Source organism: Balaenoptera musculus, chromosome 4 (genome assembly GCF_009873245.2).
Source record: "Balaenoptera musculus isolate JJ_BM4_2016_0621 chromosome 4, mBalMus1.pri.v3, whole genome shotgun sequence".
NCBI classification, from domain to species: Eukaryota; Metazoa; Chordata; class Mammalia; order Artiodactyla; family Balaenopteridae; genus Balaenoptera; species Balaenoptera musculus.
The window spans coordinates 72,808,983-72,823,571 of record NC_045788.1 but is presented as its reverse complement, the minus strand read 5'-3'; the positions used below and the strand labels follow the sequence as shown (position 1 = coordinate 72,823,571).

The 14,589-nt window shown below is 40.4% G+C and overlaps 1 protein-coding gene across 3 annotated transcripts in view; it reads right to left on the bottom strand.

Annotated features, from left to right (window-relative positions):
* RNF168 (ring finger protein 168) overlaps positions 1-14,589 on the bottom strand; it is a 46,277-nt gene that overhangs the window by 17,537 nt on the left and 14,151 nt on the right. For all 3 annotated transcript variants that reach the window (XM_036851175.1, XM_036851173.1, XM_036851174.1), the window contains exons 3-4: positions 3,537-3,613; positions 126-305 (exon numbers count right to left, since the gene is read on the bottom strand). In XM_036851175.1, the coding sequence (XP_036707070.1) occupies positions 126-305; positions 3,537-3,613 (257 nt within the window). The remainder of the gene's footprint in view (positions 1-125; positions 306-3,536; positions 3,614-14,589) is intronic.

Here is a 14,589-nt window from a genome sequence, read left to right as displayed (position 1 = left end):
AAGTAGAGCAAATATGTCAGATATAGTTTCTAGTTATGGTGAATGCTTCCTTTTTAGATTGTTCAAAATCACATAGTCAAAGCAATAGGAATGTAAATACTTCAAAGTTCTTTCTTAAAACTTACAATATTAAGGCTTAGCTTTCTTGCCAATTCTTCATCACTTTTCAGTTGTTCTTCCATCTCTCTTTGCCTTTTTTCTGCCTGTCTCTTTTCCTCTTCTTCCTCCTCTGCCAGTAATCTCTGTATGTATTCTTCACTGGCTTTGTTTTCTTCTTCCTCATTGGCTCGTCGCTCTGCCTCCACCTTAAAAATGATTAATAAAGAACAATCCTTCTCTGAACTTTTTAGTATACTTGCAATACTTCTTTTTTCCTTTCTTTTTTTAAAGATTTAATTTTATTTATTTTTGGCTGCGTTGGGTCTTCGTTACTGTGTGCGGGTTTTCTCTAGTTGTGGCGAGGGGGGGCTACTCTTTGTCATGATGCACAGGCTTCTCCTGTTGCAGAGCACGGGTTCTAGGCGTGCGGGCTCAGTAGTTGTGGTGCATGGGCTTAGTTGTTCCACAGGATGTAGGATCTTCCCAGACTAGGGATCGAACCCGTGTCCCCTGCATTGGCAGGTGGATTCTTTCCCACTGAACCGCCCGGGAAGCCCCAATATTTCTTAATAAGAATAGTAAAAGTAAAAAAAAAGAACAAATTGGCAGGAATTAAAATTTCTCAAATGAAGTACAAATCTGGAGAGGCAAATTCCTGTAGAATAGTTCAGGAAGTCTCCTTCAGGAAGCCTTCCCCAGTCAGTCCAATGAAACCTTGATCAAAGCCTCATCCCTCCACATTTCAGTCCTTATCACATTTTCCATTACACTGTCACACATTTTTGGAAGTCCTTCTAGGTGATACTTTTCCTCAGTTAACAGAAGGCCATGTTCTGACTAACTTTGGCATAGGTTTCTGAATTAAACCCTAGCAAGGGAATGGAATGATAAAAACTGACTTAAACCAAACAGTGTCCTTCCCTGAAGTTGGGATGAATCCCCAAACACGGTCGGCAGGGGTGGAATAGCTGCTGAAGAAACAACCACAATGGTCATTATATGATTTACAGATGAGGAAAGACACGGAAAAGCTTTCCTAGATCAGAAAGTGATCTAACTTTCTTTTCTTAGCTCAGTAACTGGCAGGGGGGAGACTCAAACTCAGCATCTAGGACCTAAGGCCATGCTTGTGGGCATCTGAACTATGCTTCCTGAAAGAAATAATGTAACAACTACTTTAGACATCTAAAGGATTTGACTCAAGAATAAGTCCTTGATCCAATTCAAGTGAAGGTGACATGACTAAAGGTTTGTTAAGGAACTTTTAAGTTTTCTTGCTCTTAAAGGAAAGCCACTGGAAGAGACAGCTGGTTCTTCCTCTGTATACTGTTGTATATGCACCTGAGGTTCAGAAATGTGCAGCTACCTTGTTATTAGCCTGAGGATAAAGCCAGCTGACAGAAGTTAGCAAAGAAATGGAACTAGAGCTCTGGATGAAACCGACCCTGAAGCCCCAACTAACCTCTGGAATTCCAGTAAATTACAATTTTCTGTCACCTGTACTCAAAAGCATGCTGAAAAAACCTGTTCTCACTATATTGTTGTAAAGATTAAATTACTCTTTACTTAAGGAACTTCCCTGGTGGTGCAACAGTTAGGAATCCGCCTGCCAATGCAGGGGACACAGGTTCGATCCCTGGTCTGGGAAGATCCCACATGCCACAGAGCAACTAAGCCTGTGTGCCACAACTACAGAGCCTGCGCTCTAGAGCCCGCATGCCCTAGAGCCCGAGCACTGCAACTACTGAAGCCTGCGCCCCTAGAGCCCGTGCTCCACCACAAGAGAAGCCTGCGCACTGCAAGGAAGAGTAGCTCCCACTCGCCGCAACTAGAGAAAGCCCGTGCATAGCAAAGAAGACCCAACGCAGCCAAAAAATAAATAAATAAAACCCTTACTTAAGAACATCGTTTAGACAATATGCTGACAATTAACTATCATAATTATTTACTAGTTCTTCTAGAGCTCTCATGGTCTAATACAGTAGCCACTAGCTAAATGTGGCTACTGAGTAGTTGAAATGTGACTAGTCCAAATTGAGATGTATTATAAGTACAAAATACACAATTGCACACTAAATAAAAATAAAATAGTCAATACTTTCTATACTGATTACATAATAAAATATTTTAGATATACTGGATTAAATAAAATATACATAAACATTAATTTCATCTTTAATACTTTTAAAAAACATTTATTTATTTATTTATTTATTTTTGGCTGCGTTGGGTCTTCGTTACTGCACGCAGGCCTTCTCTAGTTGCGGCAAGCGGGGGGCTACTCTTCGTTGCAGTGCACAGGCTTCTCATTGTGGTAGCTTCTCTTGTTCCGGAGCATGAGCTCTAGGGTGTACGGGTTTCAGTAGTTGCGGCACATGGGCCCAGCAGTTGTGGCTCGTGGGCTCTAGAGCACAGGCTCAGCAGTTGTGGCACATGGGCTTAGTTGCTCCGCGGCATGTGGGATCTTCCCGGACCCGGGCTCGAACCCATGTCCCCTGCATTGGCAGGCGGATTCTTAACCACTGCGCCACCAGAGAAGCCCCTCATTTGTTGTTTTAAAAAAAAATCTTTAAAAAATGTGGCTAATAGAAAATTTTAAATTATATATGAACCCACACCATATTTCTATTGGACAACACTGCTCTACATTAATCAGGGTAGGGGGAGTAAGTACTAGGGCTTTCCTAGTACTAGTGAAGTTCAAAGGCCGTAAGCACCACTCCCTCTTTTCATATTTAGGTACTTCACAATTAGCCCTTTATGCTTTCCTCACCTAAATGCATTGTTTGTGTCCCCCAAAATTCATATATTGAAGCCCTAACTCCCAATATGATGATATTCGGCGGTGGGGCGTTTGGGAGGTAATTGGGTCATGAGGGTGGAGTCCTCATGAAAGGGATTAGTACCCTTAAAAGAAGACACACAAGAGAGATGATCTATCTCTCCCCTCCTCTCTCTGCCATGTGAGAATACAGTGATAAGGCAGCTGTCTACAAGCCAGGAAGCAGGCCCTTGCCCAATACCAGATCTCCCAGTGCCTTAATCTTGCACTTCCCAGATCCAGAACTGTGAGAACAAATGTTTGTTGTTTAAGTCACCCAGTCTATGGTGTTTTTGTTATAGCAGCCTAAATGGACTTAAGACACGCATAATCTACCACCTTTTTCCCATCCTTTACGCTCAAAGTTTCACGGAAATTAAAAAAATTTCCTTCATACTTAAATGCTTACAGATCACTATCACATAAGAAGAGCATGTATAAATAAATTAAAGCTACTTTTAAACTATTTTGAACACATGTAAAAAATGGAGCCTTTATAAAGCACATTAAAGTTATTCACATTTCAATATATACTATTTATTTATATAAGCACATAAAACTGTATGTAAACACAGCAGAAAAGTTTTCCAAAAAAGAGCAACTATTTAGTACTTACCTTGCTTATCTCCTCTTCATATTCTCTTCTTAATTCCCCAGGTTTACTTAATAGGCGAACTGGCTGATAGTCATCAACTGTTTCAGATCAAGAAAGAAAATTATATTATAGGCAACACCGAATTCTACGGCTAGCTTTGATCTTCCACTAAACCTATATTAATATAAAAATGCAAAATTAAAATAAACATACAATTATTAACAGCTATAGCAATATTTTTTAATGGAATTCCATTTTAAAAGAAAGGCCAGGACTTCCCTAGTAGTGCAGTGGTTAAGAATCTGCCTGCCAATGCAGGGTACACGGGTTCGATCCCTGGTCTGGGAAGATCCCACATGCCGTGGCGCAACTGAGCCCATGCGTCACAACTACTGAAGCCCGTGCACCTAGAGTCCGTGCTCCGCAACAAGAGAAGCCACCGCAATGAGAAGCCCGCGCACTGCAACAAAGAGTAGCCCCCACTCGCCGCAACTAGAGAAAGCCCGTGCACAGCAATGAAGACCCAATGCAGCCAAAAAATAAATAAATAAAATTAAAAGAAAAGAAAAGAAAGGAATCTATGTTCCCTGGAATTAACCAAATACAAAAAAAAAAAAAAAAAAAAACAAGGTCAGGGACTTCCCTGGTGGTGCAGGGGCCAAGAATCTGCGCTCCCAATGCAGGCGGCCCAGGTTTGATCCCTGGTCAGGGAAATAGTCCACATGCTGCAACTAAGAGTTTGCATGCCACAACTAAAGATCCCGCATGCCACAACTAACACCTGCCTCAGCCAAAAAATAAATAAATAAATAAATAAATAAATAAATAAGTATTAAAGAAAAAAAAAAAAAAGAGAGAGAGAGGCCAGAGGTCTTCTGGTTCAAAATGGCACATGAACACGTATACTTAGCTCTTCCTCTAGAAGCCATTAACATAACAGTAAAGGAAGTTTTAAAAAGTAATCCTACAATAATAGCAAACACATATTTCTCAAAAAAGGTATATACAAATGGCCCACAAGCACATGAAAAGATGCTCAACATCACTAGTCGTCAGGGAAATGCAAATCAAAACCACAAAGAAATACACTTTGTACCCATTAGAGTGGCTACTATAAAACAAACAAAATAACAAGCATTGGCAAGGAGATGAAATTTGAATCCTTGTGCACTGTCAGTGGAAGTGTAAAATGGTATAGCTGCTATGGAAAACAGTATGGCAGTTGCTCAAAAAACTAAACATAGAAATACCGTGTGATCCAGCATTTCCACTTATAGATACATATACAAAAGATCTGAAAGTAGGGTATCAAACAGATACTTATACACCATGTCATAGCCAGCATTATTCACAACAGCCAAATGGTGGAAGTAACTCAAGTGTCCATCAACATGAATGGATAAATAAAATGTGGTAAATACATACAATAGAATATTATTCAGTTGTACAAAAGAATGAAATTCTGACACATGCTACAACACGGATGAACCCTGAAGACACCATGCTAAGTGAAAGAAGCCAGACACAAAAGCACAAATACCTACTTTGTCCTCTACTTATATGAGGTACCCAGAATAGTCAAGTTTGACAGAAAGTGGAATGATGGTTGCCAGGGGTTAGTTAGAGGAGGGGGAATTGAGGAGATATTGTTTAATGGGTACAGTTTCAATTGTGTAAGATGAAAAAGTTCTGCAGATGGATGGTGGTGATGGCTGCACAGCAATATGATGTTCTTAATGTCACTGAACTGTACACTTAAAAATGGTTAAAATGGGGATTTCCCTGGTGGTGCAGTGGTTAAGAATCCGCCTGCCAATGCAGGGGACACGGGTTCGAGCCCTGGTCTGGGAAGATCCCACATGCTGTGGAGCAACTAAGCCTGTGCGCCACAACTACTGAGCCAGCGCTCTAGAGCCCGTGAACCACAACTACCGAAGCCTGCACGCTCTAGGGCCTGCATGCTGCAACTACTGAACCCGCATGCTGCAACTACTGAAGCCCGCACACCTAGAGCCCATGCTCCACAACAACAGAAGCCACTGTAATGAGAAGCCTTTGCACTGTAACGAAGAGTAGCCCCCGCTCACCACAACTAGAGAAAGCCTGCGCACAGCAACAAAGACCGAACGCAGCCAAAAAAAAAAAAAAATGGTTAAAATGGTAAATTTTATGTTATGTATATTTTTACCACAATAAACAAAACTTGATAAAAAGTAAATCACGGGGCTTCCTTGGTGGCGCAGTGGTTAAGAATCCGCCTGCCAATGCAGGGGACACGGGTTCGAGCCCTGGTCCGGGAAGATCCCACATGCCGTGGAGCAACTAAGCCCGTGTGCCACAACTACTGAGCCTGCGCTCTAGAGCCCGTGAGCCACAACTACTGAGCCCACGTGCCACAACTACTGAAGCCCACGCGCCTAGAGCCGGTGCTCCGCAACAAGAGAAGCCACTGCAGTGAGAAGCCCGCGCACCGCAATGAAGAGTAGCCCCCGTTCGCCGCAACTAGAGAAAGCCCGCGCGCAGCAACAAAGACCCAGTGCAGCCAAAAATAAATAAATAAAATAAATAAATTTATTAAAAAAAAAAAAAAAAAAAGTAAATCACTTTGAGAGTTCCCCGGTGGTCTCGTGGTTAGGATTTGGTGCTTTCACTGACGTGGCCTGGGTTCAATCCCTGGTAGGGGAACTAAGATCCCAGAAGCCACGCAAAAAAAAAGAAAAAAGTAAATCACTTTACACATTAGACACAATAAAAAATAGCTAAGGTAATTTAGAAAAAGAACAATGAAGAGAGATTTACTGTATTAGATATGAAAACACATAATTAAGTAGAATTAAATGAAGAAGGCGTGGTACAAACACAGCCATCAAGAAACAGTTAAAAAAAATGAAAATCCCCCAAACAGCTCTGGAAAACAAGCAGACTGTTGTTTGATTAGCTAAACAGTATACAATGAGGATGTATCATTCACCAAGCAGTGTGGGTTCCCCAGGAACTTTCAATTCCTGGGGGAAAAAAAAGTTAAGACGGCTGTTTTATACAACACTCAGATGGCAGGTGAATTTAAAAAAATTTAATGGAAACTAAAAATGACTGAAGAAAATATAAATGATAAATTCAAAATTTTAAGATAGGGTAGATTTCCTGAATAACAGAAGAAATACCCAAACAAAACTTTTATATGATGACAAACATCACAAAGTTAAAAACAACAAACTGGGAGAAGTTATTTGCAAATACATAAATCAATAGACAATTAACATGCAGAATATAACAAGAACTTCTACAGATTAAGAAAAACACACTTCAGTAATGGGCAAATGAAAGGAACAAGCAATTTACAGAAGATACTTAACTACTCACTCTATAGCAAGCAGAGCACTGTAATTTAAAAAAAAATTGGGGGGCTTCCCTGGCAGTCCAGTGCTTAAGACACCGTGCTTCCACTGCAGGGGGTGCGGGTTTGATCCCTGGTCGGGGAACTAAGACCCCACAAGCCACACGGTGGGGCAAAAAAAAAAAAAAAAAAATTTTTAATCGAACTACTGAGATTTTTTTTTAAAACATCTTTATTGAAGTATAATTGCTTTACTGATATTTTTAATGTTTACTGATTTGTACACAGGTAAATTTAAACTAAGATCAGTAACTTTTTCAACCAAAAACACAAATTTAAATTGCCTTAATATGCTTCCAATAATCTAAATGCAGCAATTATTTGCTGTTTCTTAAACAATTTCTAAGAGTATGACAAATTTTAAAAAATCTGTTTTATAGACTAGAAGCGACTATGACAGTCAATAAGTGCCATCTGTTGAAAGTACCTCACAACACTCATTTGTGTTAGTTAGCTCTAAAATTTCTCTCGTAAACTACTGAAATTAAATGTTCCCACTGTACTTAATATTGCTTTCTTACGGTGAGTATTCTTCTTAAGAAGACAAGATTCACTAAAGGAAATTTATCCCCATACTTTTTATTTTACTCTGAAAGAAAAATCCAAGTTAATTAAAGAACTAAATGTCCAATACTGGACCAAAAATAAAAACAAATAATAAAACCTAACTTGAACAATTAGGCTGTTTATAAAATTATTCTTCCATCCCTCAATTTGACTCCGCTTGCATCATCAAGGAAACAGCTTCTACTCACAATTAAATTAAAGTTGCTCTGTAGTACCAATCTCCCTCTGAAACCTGTAGGAATTATTCTTTGACTTTTTCTAGCTTCTGGTGGTTTGCCAGCAATCTCTGGTGTTCCTTGGCTTACAGATGCATCACTCCAATCCTCTGTCTTCAAATAGCATTCTCACTGTGTGTCTTCACATCATCTTCCTTCTGTGTGTGTGTGTGTGTGTGTCCAAATTTCCCCTTTTTATGAAGAGACCAGTCATAATAGATTCCGGCCCACCCTAATGACCTTAACTTGATTACCTCTGTAAAGACCTGATTTCCAAATAAGGTCACATTCAGAAGTATTAGGGGTTAGAACTTAAATATATCTTTTTGTTATGTTACATGTAACAATGTGTAATACATCCTCACTGAAAAACTACAAAACACTACTGAGAGGAATAAAGATCTAAATAAGTAGAGAAATATACTATTTTCATGGGTACGAGGGCTCTATATTGTTAAGATGTCAATTCTCCCCAAATTGATCTACAGATTCAACGCGACCCCAATCAAACTCCCACTAGGCTTTCAGTAGAAATTGACAGGTTGATTTTTAAATTTACATGGAAATAGAAAGGACCTAGAATACTCAAAGCAAACATGAAAAAGAATAATGAAGTTGGAGAACTATCACTGTGTGCCTTCAGGACTTACTGTTACTGACCTAGGTTCTTGGACTCTTTAATCAACAGAAAGTGGTAAGAGGCCAGATGAGAAGTTCAGGAAAGCGTTTATTGGGAGTTGTGCTACAGCACAAGGGAGCGAGAACAAGTAACAGGTGCCCCTGTTCGCTCCCCAAGGGGCCAAGCTGGGTCCTTAGATGGGGTGAGGGTAGGAGTGGATTGGTGGGTTGGGCCAGAGGGGTGGCTTAGGTGGTCTGCCCACCCCCTTGGTGGTGCTGTGTGCAGGGATCATGCTATTGCTATTGCTCCTGGCACCTCAAAAGTGGCAGTTGGGTTTTGGCCTTTTTGTGTCTCATTGTTCATAATTTGCCCCAACTGCTCATGCATGTAGTTATTATTTTTAGTCCCTTATAGTTTTTTTGTATTCTGTTGGTTGAGGAGATGTTTGTCCAGGCACAAGCACTCCAGTAAAGGGTCTCACGGCCCAGGCCATCTCATTACCATAAAGCTACAGTAATGAAGACACTGTGATTTAAACATTAGAATCAACAAATCAATCAATGGTGGGACTTCCCGGTGGTTAAGACTCCACGCTCCCAATGCAGGGGGCCCAGGTTCAATCCCCAGTCAGGGAACTAGATCCCACACCCTACAACGAAGATCCCACATGCCCCAACTAAGACCCAGTGCAGCCAAATAAATAAACAAAATAAATATTTTTTAAAAAGTCAGTGGGGGCTTCCCTGGTGGCGCAGTGGTTGAGAATCTGCCTGCCAATGCAGGGGACACGTGTTCGAGCCCTGGTCTGGGAAGATCCCACATGCCGCGGAGCAACTAGGCCCGTGAGCCACAATTACTGAGCCTGCGCGTCTGGAGCCTGTGCTCCGCAACAAGAGAGGCCACGATAGTGAGAGGCCCGCGCACCGCGATGAAGAGTGGCCCCCACTCGCCGCAACTAGAGAAAGCCCTCGCACAGAAACGAAAGACCCAACACAGCCAAAAATAAAAATAAATAAATAAAGAAAAAGAAAAAGAAACGAACACTCTAAAAAAAAAAAAAAAAGTCAGTGGAATATACACCCACTTACAAGAAAAGCTTTTACAAGTGATAAAGGAATAACTAATATTCATAAGGAAAAAATTAACCTCTATCTCATCCACTATTCAAAAATTAATTTGAAATGGACTATAAGCCTAAACATAAAAGCTAAAACTGTAAAGTTTTTAGGTGAAAAAAAGGGGAATATTTTCATATTCCTAGAGTTTTCTTAGATAGGACGCAGAAAGTAATAGCCATAAAAGCAAAAGTTTATGAATTAGACTTCATGAAAATTAAAAATTACAGCTCATGAAAAGACACCATTAAGGACTTCCCTGGTGGTGCAGTGGTTAAGAATCCGCCTGCCAATGCAGGGGACATGGGTTCAAGCCCTGGTCTGGGAAGATCCTACATGCCACGGAGCAATGAAGCCCATGTGCCACAACTACTGAAGCCCGCACTCTAGAGCCCGTAAGCCACAACTACTGAGCCCGCACGCCTAGAACCTGTGCTCCACCACAAGAGAAGCCACCGCAATGAGAAGCCTGTGCACCACAACAAAGAGTAGCCCCCACTCGCTGCAACGAGAGAAAGCCCGCGTGCAGCAACGAAGACCCAACACAGCAATAAATAAATAAATAAATAAATTTATTTAAAAAAAAAGAAAGAAAGAAAATGAATATGCAAACCACAGACCACAGAAAATATTCACAAAACACATCTGGCAAAGTACTGATACATATCACTACTGAACTCCTACACTCAATAATACAAAGATAAAGAACTCAAGGGGCAAAAGATTCAAGCAGGCACTTCACAATGGAAGATATACAAGTGGCTGGCCAATAAAAAATGAAAAAAGATTCAATATCATTAGTTACCTGGGACATGCAAATTACAACTACAATGAGATACTACTACAAATCCATCAGAAGGATTAAAATTAAAAAGATAGATAATAGCAAATGTTGGTGAGGACACTGTAAGTGAACCAAATGTGTCCCCTCGAAATTCACATAGAAATCCTAATTCAATGTGATGGTATTTGGAGATGGGGCCTTTGGGAGGTCTAATTAGGTCACGAGGGTAGAGATCCCATGAATGGGATTAGCACCCTAATAAGAGGCCAGAGAGCTGGCTAGCTCTCCACTATATGAGAGCATAATCAGAAAGAGGACCAAACCAGGAACCAAATTGGCCAGCACCTTCATCTTAGACTTCCCAGCTCCAGAACTGTGAAAAATAAATTTCTATTGTTTAAGTGACCCACTCCATACACTTTGTTACAGCAGCCCAAACTAACTAACGCAGAAGCCAGGATTTGCATATGTTGTTGCTGGGATTAGAAAATAATACAACCACTTTGGAAAATGATCTGGCAGTTTACTTTACAACCAAACATATACCTACTCTATGACGGAGCACTTCCACTCCTAATTATTTGTCCAAGAAAAATGAAAACATATGACCACAAAAATAAACTTGTATAAGAATCTTCATAGCAACTTTATTCAAAATAGCCAAAAGCTGGAAACAGCTGAGGGACCATGAACTGGAGAACAACCAACAAGGGAAGTGGATGGAGGAAGGGAGCCCACAATCAGCTCCACTCAGCTCTGCAGCACTGAGCTGGAAGTGATAAGAAATGCTGGTATTCTGCTCCTCCTGGAGGGATGCTTGACTGGGAGCTAGGGAGACAGGGAGCCCTGTCTTCCTGTCTTGGCCACACCCACTTGGAGTGGAGCTTCCCTCTTGTTGAGTTAGGGAGAGAGGAGAGCAAATTGTGGCTTCAGAGAACAAGGGAATTCCCTGGCGGTCCAGTGGTTAGGACTCTGCACTCTCACTGCCGAGGGTCTGGGTTCAATCCCTGGTGGGGGAACTAAAATCTCACAAGCCGTGCAGCACAGCCAAAAAAACAAGAAAGATTAAAAAAAAAAAAAAAGTATAGTAGAACAATAATTAAAAAGAAATAAACTACTAATAACCACAAAGGGATAAATCTGGAACATTATACTACATAAAAGAAACTTGTACAAAAGAATACACACTGTATGATTACAGTTACGGGTTGCATTGTGTGCCCCCAAAAGATATGCTTAAGTGCTAACCCCTGTACCCAAGAACGTAATCTTATTTGGAAATAGGGTTGTTGTAGACATAATTGAGTTCATACTAGAGAAGGGTGGGCCCTTAATCTAATATCATTGGTGCCCTTGAAACAGAGACACAGAGAAGGGATGACTTTGTACAGACACATAGGGAGAATGTCATGTGACTATGAAAGCAGAGGCTGGAGTTATGCAGCTGCAAGCCAAGAACACCAAGGACTGTCAGCAACACTCAGAAGCTAAGAGAAAGGCATGTAACAGATTCTCTCCGAGAGCCTTCAAGAGAACATGTGTCTGGACTCCTAGCCTCCAGAATTGTGAGCAAATAAAATCTGTTATTTTAAGCCACCTGATTTGTGGTAGTTTGTTATGGCAACCCTAGGAAACTAACAGGATTCCATTTATGTGAAGTTCTAGAGCAGACAAAACTCATCTATGGTGGGAAAAAGTAAAAACAGTTGTTGACTTTTGTGGGGTGGAGGTAGGGCTTAACTGGAAGGGACATGAGGGTAATTTCAGGTGTGATGGTAATGTTCTACATTTTTATAGGGGTTTGTGTTACAAAGGGTTATACTTATGTGAACACTCAGTGAAGATACAATTAAGATTTGTACATTTCAATTATACGTAAATTTTACAGTGAAAGAAAAAAATTATAAGCTAATATTTATCTTTAATAATATGTATACTTATATGTGAAGATGTGGCACATATATACAATGGAATATTACTCAGCCATAAAAAGAAACGAAATTGAGTTAATTTGTAGTGAGGTGGATGGACCTAGAGTCTGTCATACAGAGTGAAGTAAGTCTGAAAGAGAAAAACAAATACCGTATGCTAACACATATATATGGAATCTAAAAAAAAAAAAAAAGTTCTGAAGAACTTAGGGGCAGGACAGGAATAAAGACACAGACATAGAGAATGGACTTGAGAACACGGGGACGGGGAAGGGTAAGCTGGGACAAAGTGAGAGAGTGGCATGGACATATATACACTACCAAATGTAAAATAGATAGCTAGTGGGAAGCAGCCGCATAGCACAGGGAGATCAGCTCGGTGCTTTGTGTCCACCTAGAGGGGTGGGATAGGGAGGGTGGGAGGGAGACGCAAGAGGGAAGAGATATGGGGATATATGTATATGTATAGCTGATTCACTTTGTTGTAAAGCAGAAACTAATACACCATTGTAAAGCAATCACACTCCAACAAAGATATTAAATAAAACAAAAAACAAAACAAAACAAAAATATATATACTTATATGTATATTTAAGGGGAAATGAAATGAAAAAAATAAATCAATGGATGGGTAGATGAAAAGATATATGACAACAAGCATAGCAAAACGTTAACTGTCACATCTGGTTATGGGTATATGAGAGTTCACCATAGAATTCTTTCAACTTTTCTCTATATTAAAATTTTTTCATAACATGCTGAAAAAAATGTAAGCATACTACCAAAATTTCTTTTAGAAAGAAAGGAGGGAAGGAAGGAAGGAAAGAAAGAAGGGAGGGAGGGAAACAAAAACAAAAACAAAAACCAAGGGTTGGCAAGGTGTAACTACACCTCTCCGTACACTACCGGTAGGAGCGTAAATTGGTAAAACCATTTTGGAAAACTGCTTGGCAGTATCTCCTAAGGTTTACCCTACCTGTAACACCCACCAAGGGATAGTCTTAGGTTCTATTAAACATTCAAACTCAGAAAATGACCATAAGGCCATGTTTGGCATCAATCTAACACCATGAAAGCAAGCAAGCCAGGTAACCCTTACCCCACAGAAGCCAACATCTCTTGAGGCAACAATACAGGCACAGGTTCCCCACAAGACACATGCCCAGTTACAATGGTCACTACACTCAAGAGAAGCACAAAGCATAGTATCCCAATCAGCATTATCATTCCTCCCAATAAAGACGTAATTTGTCAATCAGAAATAATTTTTACCACAACCAATGCTTGCTACCTAGTAACATCACTGACATTCTTACCCTCATTCTGTTTTGGGGGAAACAAAGCTAGAGATTTAATCAAAGGACAGATTTTCATATAGCACAGGAAAGGATTTAACTCTTTATCCACATTCTATGACCCCCAAATCCCACTCTATGTCCAACAGAAATGTAGACATATGTTCATCAAAATACAAGTATAAAAATGTTCACAGTAACACTATTCGTAACAGCCTAACAGGATACAGAATTTTTCATTGCTTTCACTATTTACTATTTATATAACATAGTACTATGAAGCAATGAAAATAAACTGTAACCACATGTAGCTCATCAATCTAACCATGAGCTGAAGAAGCCCCACACAAGAGTACAAGATTCCATTTTTAAAAAGGTTCAGAAACAGGCAAATATGATCCATGGCATTACAGGCCTGAATAACATCAACAGTTACAGGAATACTGAGTGAAGAGATTCTGCAAGAGGGCCACAGAGAGGATTCAGGAGTTCTGGCAAAGTTCTGGGTCTTGAATGTAGTACTGGTTACATAGACATGTTCACTCTGAAAATTCACCGAACTGTAGACTTATGATTTGTACACTTTTGCATGTACATGTCAATAAAATTTACATGAAAAACAAAGTAAAGAGGATCAACTTCCAGAATCGTAGAGTAAGGAGATCTGCAGCCTTTTTCTTCAACAAAACAACCGTAACTGGAGAAAGGTATAAAAAAACTGGTAGAATAAAGTTCCTGAAAATTGTCCTAAGAGCCCACAGCAAAAGAAGAAATATTTCCCCCACCACACCAAATTTACTAAATCTCAGCAAAAAGAGTGAGAATCTGTGGCACTGAAGCCACAACTGCTCTGCCCCTCCATAACTCAACAAGAAGGAAGCTCCACTCCAAGTGGGTGTGTCAAGACAGGAAGACAGCTCTTGCGAGAGCACCAGAATCACAACTGGCTGCTGGACAATCATTGACAGGAAGACCCTGGACTTCACCAAGGAGGATACCCCACGTCCAAGGACAGAGGAGAAGCCACAGTGAGACGGTAGGAGGGGCGCAATCAGAGTAAAATCTAATCCCGTAACTGCTGGGTGGGTGACTCACAGACTGGCAAACACTTATACCACAGAAGTCCACCCACTGGAGTGAAGGTTCTGAGC